The sequence below is a fragment of the Meleagris gallopavo genome, chromosome 6 (genome assembly GCF_000146605.3).
Source record: "Meleagris gallopavo isolate NT-WF06-2002-E0010 breed Aviagen turkey brand Nicholas breeding stock chromosome 6, Turkey_5.1, whole genome shotgun sequence".
Classification (NCBI taxonomy): domain Eukaryota; kingdom Metazoa; phylum Chordata; class Aves; order Galliformes; family Phasianidae; genus Meleagris; species Meleagris gallopavo.
The window spans coordinates 44,632,531-44,642,024 of NC_015016.2; the positions used below are offsets into that span (position 1 = coordinate 44,632,531).

The following is a 9,494-nucleotide window of genomic DNA, read 5'->3' on the forward strand; positions in this document are numbered from 1 at the left end:
TATATATGTATTTAAATTTTATCTTAGAAAGTTCAGCAGTGTGATGTTGGCTTCCAGAGGCAATTGGAGAGCTCTTGGGCCAAGACTCAGATATCCATCAAGAGCCAATTCCTCTACTACAGGAAAGGCACTGAAAATCTCAGAATATGTATTTTGCCCATTCTTGGGAGGTATTTAACTTACAAAGAAAAATCAAACTGGGGCTTTTTTATTCTCTAATAATCACAATCAAAATTAAGTTAAAACACCCCTAATACTTGCTGCAAAAGAAAAGTACAAAGCATTTATTTTTCCCTGCAGTCCAGTCCTGCAATAAGGGCAACTGTGTATAATTTCATGTGTATTTTTATTCTTCAATTTACTGTCATCAACTTATCATAATTCCATGTAGTTAATATAGTACTTTTTAAGAGTTAATGTAGTAATTTTATGTTCATCTTAACCTCCTCCTAACTGAGACTGCTAGAAAAAATGATCTTTCAGTTCTAGATCCAGAAGAAAAAAAACACTGACAGGACACAAGAGCAGTAGCAGAATGCCATCGTACAGAATTTAAGCACCAAGAGCTCACAGAATGCTCTCTAAAGACTGGGTAAGTTTTATTCTCTGTGAAACAGTCACACAGAAAATAAGTTACAAAATGGAAGGAAGAAACAGGGACTTCTGTTTCATACTTCCCAACCGGACCAGGTTTTTTGTTTGTTTGTTTGTTTCAAAGGAGAAGATGAATAGAATATCATATAGAAAAAACAGCGTCATCGTTAGCTTGGAAAAATCTAAACACTGTGGAATCATGCCACTGCTGCCACTGGAAAGAAAAAAAAAAGGTTTGCATATATTTAGTCACAAAATTAAATACGCAATTTTAGGAATATGGAAAATGCTGCTTCCATATAAATGTGTAATTAATTTACATAAGCATTCTGCTTGTGAGAGTTTTTGATGTTAAATAAAAAGAAGAGATAAAAAGCTGAGAAGTTGCCCTGCCGTAACGTACCTGGGGGTCCTCGTGGACACCAAGTTGAACATGAGCCAACTATGTGCCCTCATCATGAAGAAGTCCAATTGTATCCTGGGCTGCATTAGAAGGAGTGCTCCCAGCAGGTGAAGAGAGGTGATCCTTCTCTTTTACTCATTCAGCACTGGTGAGGACACTTCTGGATGCTGGGACCAGTTCTCGGCTCCCCGAGTACAGGAGAGACTTGGACATACTGGAAAATCCAATGGAGGATAACAGAGTTGATTTAGGGACATTTTGGAGTCCCTCTCCTTGGACATAGCCAAAATCCAACTGGTCATGGTCCTGGGTAACTTGCTCCAGGAGTCTCTCTTGAGCAGGGATTGGATCAAGTGACTCCAGTTGTCTCTTCCCACCTCAGCCATTCCATGCAGGAATGTTCTCATCAATTTGCAAAGGACAGTCTCAGAATGGCACTGCCCTCTCTGAGAATGAGGACTTACCTGCAGCCAAGTAAACATGACTTATGCTACCACAAGTAAGGGGGTGCAAGGTTTGCACCAGCTTGACAATACAGGGTCTCAGCACTTTCCTGGGTTATGGTGGCCTAAGTTAATTTTGCCTTATTTTAGCAGTGAAAGCAATTCTCCAGTGGTCAGACTGGGTTTAGTTTACTATAGTTTATATTGACAACATGTAGCTTTTTTTTTTTTTTAATGAATTGCATTATCTGTTGTCCTGGAACAAATGAGAGGTACAAGAATCAAAACATGGAATGGTGCCACGATCCCAGCCAAAAACCAGAAATCACGTGGTCATTACAGGAGTAGAGGCTTGCTAGCTAAGTTTAGCTATAAAAGAAAGAACAGAAAGACTAAATAATTGAAAACCAATGAAGAGAAAGTTCACCTACATAGATTACACTAAGAGAGTACATAAACATAAAATCAAGCAGTCTCTAAGACAAAGGAGGAAATGACCTCCAAGAGCAGCACCCAGTTCCTCCCAGGGAAGAGCCTTGACACTCTGTGTGTGTGACACTCTTTGTATGTGTGTGTGTGTGTGTGTGTAAGACACTCTTTGCAGCCTCCTTGCCTCAGCACGATGGGGTCTGTCCACATGGGGACCCAGAGGGACACTGCAGGAGGGAGCACGATGCCAAAGAAAGAGGGCAGGTACCAGGAAAATTCTGCTGTGGAACTATATTAACTGTATCACTCAGACTCTCCTGCATTAATCTGGTATATGAGCAGTAGAAGTATTGCTACCAGGCTAATGTTAATGCTTTGCTGCATGTTGATTAGTCTGCCTTCAGCTTCTATAGCAGCACGATATGTTTTTTCAAAGAAATGCAACTCTGAATGTTTTAAGGTCTGTACAAACAAATGTTCCATATAAGCAAACAAACACAAGAAGAACTAACTTGGATTCAATCCAGTACATCCTACAGGGCATTAGGTCCTGCTCATATTTGCTCTCGGGACCATAAAATGGACGTAACAGAAATTCCTTTCCTGACAGGACTGTGCACACAGAGTATGATAAGGAGAGAGAAATACCTGACATCTTGACTTCAAAGTTGTTCTCTCATCATGAGCCTCAAAAATCTGCTTTCTCTCAGAGCTTATAAAAATGCACCATAAACTAGGGGCAAAATCTTAATTGGGGCAATATTTCTTAGCAAACCACCCCTCCCTCCCTCCCTCCCTCTCTTCTTCCTTCCTCCCTTCCTCCCTTCCTCCCTTCCTTCTTGCCTTCCTGCCTTCCTTCCTTCCTTCCTGCCTTCCTTCCTTCCTGCCTTTCTCCCTTCTTCCCTTCCTCCCTCCCTTCCTTCCTCCCTTCCTTCCTAGCCTGTATCCTAAAGCTGCATGAAATTCTCTGCAAGACCAGTGGATCTGTATTCAGCAATGTGGAGAGTTAAAAGAACTGTCTTGATGTGCTGGATGTTTGTCAAGACAAGCTGAAAAGAAACAGTACTGTGAATCAAGGTTATTTGGTTTGCATTCTTTCAGCTATCTCTTTCTAGCTAACTGGTGGCAGTTTTAAGAAGCCATCATAAATGTTGCCGCTGCTTGGCAGTAAAAACTGTAAGAAGGCTAAAAAATACAATTTTCCACTAAATAATAATTAGAAGGGCAAATAAGAAAACATTTCCATAGGTTACAATATCACCTATGAAGACAGCTGTTTCTTGCATGAATTTGATAAAACTCTTGGCACATGGAAAAAAAAAAGACCAACAAAAAACCATGGAATGCTGCTGAGCTTGTTTCTCTTTTAGGAGGAAAACCCAAGTTTTTTTTTGCTGGAACTGTCTTTGTGCTGTAGCTTCCTATTTTGCTTAGCCTGCAGTCTAAAATTCTACTGATTTTAACCTTTAACTTGATTCAATCAAGTTATAACTTCAGCAGATTTACAATAATCTTTCAGCACATTTTAAACAGAGAAGCAGTTTTGCAGATAGAGAAAAATCAGCTCCTTCCATATTTTTGCTGTAGCATTGCACTCCTCAGCCCTTCCTCAGACATAGCAGACCTCTGCCTTTTTGTGGCCTTGTGTTACACTGGGTAGTTTGGGGATCTTGTTTTGTAGAGAAGGCAGCAGTGTGCCAACCAGGATCTCATTTCCCCTATGCCATAATCCTGTGTTCAAATTCTTTCTTAAACTGTATTTCCTGTTTCTTAATACTGTCTTTTAATTGCTCGAGCCAGGTAAAGCAGTGTTGATTTTGAATGGGTCACTAACAAATTACAAGTAAATTAAAAATTGCTTGCTGCTCTTCTTAATACACCTCAGTTGGATACTGCGCATGCTGCTGGGCAAGACTTGAAAATGTTATACAACATAGCAGATTAATCTTACCACAACAAAACCAAATGCACTTTATATTAAAAATAAAAGAATTTTAAATCCGTATTATTTACTGGCATTAGGACAACCTCTCCTCAGCAGTGAGAAGGATTCTTGCTGTTCAGAGACAACAAACTGCTTTTTCTGTCTTTTATTTTTAATTTCCTCTCAGAGTCAGACTGAGAAGTTGATGTTTGCCTCCCACTCCACCTGAGCCATGCTCTGCCCAGAAGAGGTGTGCCAGCCCAGTGCTGCCACCTATTCCACTTCTTGTGTTGGGGGCCTCTGAGATTTGGCTGCAGCTCTCACAGTGAGACCATCTTGTCAAGGCTATACTTGCATAAGAAGCCCAGAATTATGCTGTCTTGCGTGCATCTCCCACCACCCATCAACAGACATCCTCCTGATCTCCTGTTGGAGCCATTAGAGCAGGGATATGAAGTCTCTTGGATGTTGATGGAAAAAGGTAGCTCAGGTGGGAAGCTGTGCTCAGGAGCCAGGAGCACTGGCTCTGCAGGCCCCTGCTCACCCTGCAGGCCATAATCTGAGCATGCTGCAGGTTGCAGGACAGGACACTCGAGAAAATTGTCATCTGACCTCACCGAGTATCGGATGGTTTTATCTTGTGACTGCATACAGCACAATTCAGCTTCTTCTTTGCCCACCAGAGTGCACAGCTGTGGCAAAGCTTGTGGATACAGGGGATCACGGATCACATAAGCTGCATCATCCCACAGATGGGTCAGGTCCAGTGATGCCTGATGCCACCTCTGCAGTGCCAGACTGGGGCTGTGTAGAGATGAGGTCAAGAAGCTGCTCCTCTCACTGGCACTGCAGTGGGCAGACAGAGTTGCAAAGAGAAAGAGGCTGCGGTCACTCATTGTCCCAGGGACAGGCAGCAGCAATGCCCCGGTCCATCAGCAACAAACTCTCCTGGCTCCTGCTCCCCATCAGCTGCCATGGGTTGATGTACCTGTACCACTGCTGCGAGTGCACTAAATGGGGCTCCAGCTCCCTGAGCCAGGCAGGGACAGGGAAACACTGGCAATGCTGTGGGATGGGCATCAAGAACTGCTGTTGGCATTCCTACAGCATCACTCAACCAAGGCCTCATTCAGTGCTCCAAGTCTCACAGCTGTACTCAGCTGGAGTCCAGGAATGGATTCATACTGGACTCTGCTGGTGCCTGAATGTATAAAGCAAGGGTGTGTGAAATCACGGTCACCTATTGCTGACTTACAACCCCTTGGTCAGTGATCTCACAGCCCACTGATGCATGTATTCGGGCACTGGCCTGGGCCTCCATCACTCTCCATCATTCAGTGATTTTCCTTTGTATTGATGATACATTTGGGAAAATAAAAACTGCTGGTTTACTATCTCCACACTAATCCATCTTCTGTGAACTGTTTCCACTTTCTGAAACTTCTTTGAGAGACACTTTTTTTCTGGTTCTGGTTTGGATGCAATACAAATTGGTGACAATCTCTATATCAGGGCTGCCTTTTGCAGGCTGTTTGCTCACACTTTCCTCTGCAACTTACTCTATGGGACCTGCTTCAGCAGCAGTTGGACTGGAGGATCTCCCTATGACTCTGTGATCTTGATTTTCTACTGTTTTTGTTGTTGTTGTTGTTGTTTTTTTGTTTTATTTTTTGTTGTTGTTGTTGTTGTTTTGTTTTGTTTTAATTAGATTATCCTTTTTAACTCCCAGGGAAGAACTGACTACATATCTGTGTGACTATGGCACTGTTTAAGTTTCTTATGTTCTGATTGGAAGAAGTAGAACACAATGTATGTTGTGACTTGTTTTTAGAAATAGCTGATTTGAAAGAGTAGAAATACCATATATTTTAGCAGAGTATTTTAGAAATATTGTTGTATTATGTGATTAATTCTTGCTTGCAAAACTGCAATAGCTTTTAGATGTTGCAAATGGTATGGATGTAGTACTATAGACTAGAAAACATGCTGTAAGGCTATTCTGTTTTTATAAGAGATCCTCTGCAAAAGAAACACAATAGTGAAAGCCAGGGCCTCCATACAAGGCCAAATTGTCTCACTCTGGGATTAGGCTGGGATGCAACAGGCAGGCATCAAGATACTCTCCTCTATCCTCCTTATCTTCTGCACCCCAGCATATATCATTAAAAGACGGGTTGCCAAACTTATCTCTATCCAAGGAAAAGCAGATGTCCAGAAATAATGGCCGTGTGTTGAGTGAGGAGATATTACGATTTCAGAACTATACATTATTTACAATAGGCATTTCCCTACTGAGAATGCTTCAGTGAAGAAAGTTCATGTAGACGACAAGCGAGGAAGATCATTGGATGAAGTAGAAAACCATCAGTTGGACTGTCATGATGCTAGAAGGATGCTAGATGGTAGAAGAGACCATGCAATAGAAGATTGAAGACCTCATAAATCACTACCTGAGATATATATTATTTGTCTCATGTATAATTGATGAATATGTACCATCTGTGGAAATATAATAGACTTTGAATTGTGATCTTTGAAGCGATTATGGTGGAAATATTCCCAGTGCTTCTGGCACTGCTAATAAAGAATACCTGATTTAGGGGTAACAAAACTTTGCTGTTAGGTTTCTATGCATCAATTTTGATTCAGCTCCTAAGAAACAAATATTTGCCTTCTTTGCATTCATGTTCTCCTCTTTGTCATTAAAAAAAAAAAAAGTAAAATTCCAATCGTCATTTTTCATTATTTCATTTTCATTTCAATGAAACCTGGATTATTTGCTTTTGATTTGCTTCAGTAAAAACGATTTTGTCTATTTCTCATCCTCCTAGCAAAACACCCAAGGACAAGCCAAAGCAGCCTATATCTATGGCAATACATCACGTACGTCTCCATCAGGCTTTCCTGGTAATTATTTTTAGCGACTGATCCGTGACTGATCGGTGCCAGCACAGCCCGTAGGGCGACAGCAGCAGCACTGGCCGCCAGCGGGAGCCGCTGAGGGACGGACGAGGGAGTGCGTTGATGGATATGCGCTGCCAAGCAGGAGTAAGCTTCAACGTGCATGTGCTGCCTCCAGGAGGTATCGTTTATAACGCTGTTTACTGGAGCTAACGCTTTTCCCATCTACACGACTCTATGGGTCTGTGGCACTACGAACAAACCCCGCGCATCACCAGCCCCATCATGGCTGCCCACGGCCCCCACAGCCGGCTGTCACGACACCTCCTCCACAGCGCCCCCGACACTCGGCGGCGCCCAATGGCAGCTAGAAGCCCCGCCTCCGTCGCGCCTCTCCGCCAATCGCTGCGCGGCTCTGCCGTGCTTCCACCTCTTGGCCCCTTCTCTTGCCTCGGGCGGGAAAGAGGCCGATTGATGGACACTCGTTTCGCCCAATCGCAGAGCTCCGCAGCGCCGTGTGGGTTGTGCAGGGCAGCGCTGTTGTTTGGCGCGAGAGAGCAGCGCGGGGTTCTCCAGCTCCGCGGCCGCTCGCCCCCCGCAGCGGGCGGTCTTGCGCTGCGTCCCGCTGCCTCGCGGGCCGGGCTCCTGCCATGGCTTTGGTAGCTGGCGTCATCCGGCGGCTGGATGAGGCCGTGGTGAACCGCATCGCGGCCGGCGAGGTCATCCAGAGACCGGCAAACGCCATTAAGGAGATGATAGAGAACTGGTAAGCTCCTGCGCCCCGCTGAGGGGACGCACGGCGGCTGTGGGCACGGCTGTGGCGCGGCTTGGTCGCTGTGGCGCGCTGCCTGGCGGCCAGGGGAGCTGCAGCTACTGCTGGGGCTGCCGCCGGCCGTACGGCTGTGCCTGCGCCCAGCTGACGGGCGGCCGGAGATACGCTTGTGCTGAACGCCTGGAGGGACGGCTCGCCCCAGAAGGACTCCCTGGACGGGGGTTGGCTTAGTTTGCTGCTGTGTTGGATGCGAATCGCTTGCTCTGAGCGCCAGGTGAAAGGTCTGTCGAGGATACAAGTTGTGGAATTTCACAGTTCCACCTGCACGTCCCTTGGTATGACAGCTACACGATCCTCCAGGGGTGGTGATTCCAACACCTTCCTGGGCAGCCTGGGTGCCACTGCGTCACCACTCCTGGAGAAGAAGTGTTTCCTAACGTCTGACGTGATATGTACATATTTATTCTCTAGAATTGCCGTTCTGTAACGTGCTTTATTGGTTTCTGCAGTTTGGATGCTAAATCTACAAGTATCCAGGTGGTAGTCAAAGAAGGTGGTCTGAAGCTCATCCAGGTCCAAGATAACGGCTGTGGTATCAGAGTGAGTAACGTTTAAAGCAGATGGCTGTGCACTGATATTTTACACATAATGCCTCTTAAAAATTAATTCGGTTTGTAAATATTTATGCTCTTGAGTAGACATGGAAAAAATTGGAGGTGCTCAAGGCCGGGTTGGATGGGGCCATGTGCAGCCTGCAGCCCTGCCCATAGCTGCGGGTTGGAACTGGGTGGGCTTTAAGGTCCTGCCCAGCCTAAGCCAGTGTATGATTTTTATGAAACAAAAAGCAACTGTTACAATTTTTTTGTCTCTTTCACGCAGAAGGAAGATCTGCATATTGTTTGTGAGAGATTTACTACCAGTAAACTACAGAAATTTGAAGACTTGGCTAGTATTTCAACGTATGGTTTTAGGGGTGAGGTAAGCTCTTCATCAAGGTTTTGAAATTGTTCGCTGTTTATAGTTATCCTTTTGTACTGCTGTTCATGTAATTTCTCATTCTGAACACACTTTACAGAAGGTTCTGTTTTCTGAGAGTCTGTCTTGTGAATATAATCAAAATATATTTCCATGTCTAAATGGATTCCTAGGGAGAGGTATATATTCTTGTTTTCTGGAAAACTTAATTTAGGCAAGGCCTTCTTGTCACATGTTGCTTCAGGAGTCTGCAGATGAAAGACCATGGAAAACTTGACAAGATGGTAAATCCTTGATGACAGACATAGGATTAAATACAATAATTAAAGGCAGAAGAAAGTCCTGGATAAAAGTCAGTTTTCTGGGTTTCCCTAAACCCACATTCATGAGAGCTCTACTGACCTGCTATTTTCTTGTGCAAGTTTTTATTAGTTACTTGCAAGTAGTGTGATGTTCTTTAAAGTGTTTACACTTGTTTAGCTACCAATGATCTCTAGAGCAAAGTTTAAAAAGATGCTTCTTCTTTCTCTAGGCATTGGCTAGCATCAGTCATGTTGCCCATGTTACAGTAACAACTAAAACAGCTGATGCAAAGTGTGCATACAGGTATGCTAGTTATTATCCAAGTAACTTATGCTGTGGGTGATAATGAACAGATTCTCTTTACGGTGCTTGGTGGTGGTGGGGATGGATACTGAAGGAATATTTTGTTTCCAGAATAGTTATAAACAAGGCCCAGAAACTGAAAACATATCAGAAAGCATAGCTTGAGTAATTTTTGTTCCAGAATGTAAAGGTAAACTTTACCTAACAGTACAGTTTAAAAGTGGAGGGGATCTTAAAAGGCGTTGCACTTCGGCAGCTAATGTAGGGTAAACTTCTCTATTTCACATTTTGGGAAAAAATGTATGTACACAGGTCAGCATTTCCTGCAAATTTCCAAAGTCTTTGAGCACGGGAGTTTGCTTCATGTTGCCTGATCAAAAGAATTTTGACTGCTCTCCTCAAAACTCAAACTCAAATATAAGTAAAAATATTTCTATTATTTTTTTT

At 43.7% G+C, this 9,494-nt stretch overlaps 1 protein-coding gene across 1 annotated transcript in view; it reads left to right on the forward strand.

The window, feature by feature from the left end:
- The first annotated feature begins 7,212 nt into the window (after positions 1-7,212).
- MLH1 (mutL homolog 1) overlaps positions 7,213-9,494 on the forward strand; it is an 18,908-nt gene continuing 16,626 nt past the window's right edge. The window contains exons 1-4 of the mRNA XM_010713017.3: positions 7,213-7,460; positions 7,976-8,066; positions 8,346-8,444; positions 8,974-9,047. Coding sequence (XP_010711319.1) covers positions 7,345-7,460; positions 7,976-8,066; positions 8,346-8,444; positions 8,974-9,047 — 380 coding nt within the window. The 5' untranslated portion in view covers positions 7,213-7,344. The remainder of the gene's footprint in view (positions 7,461-7,975; positions 8,067-8,345; positions 8,445-8,973; positions 9,048-9,494) is intronic.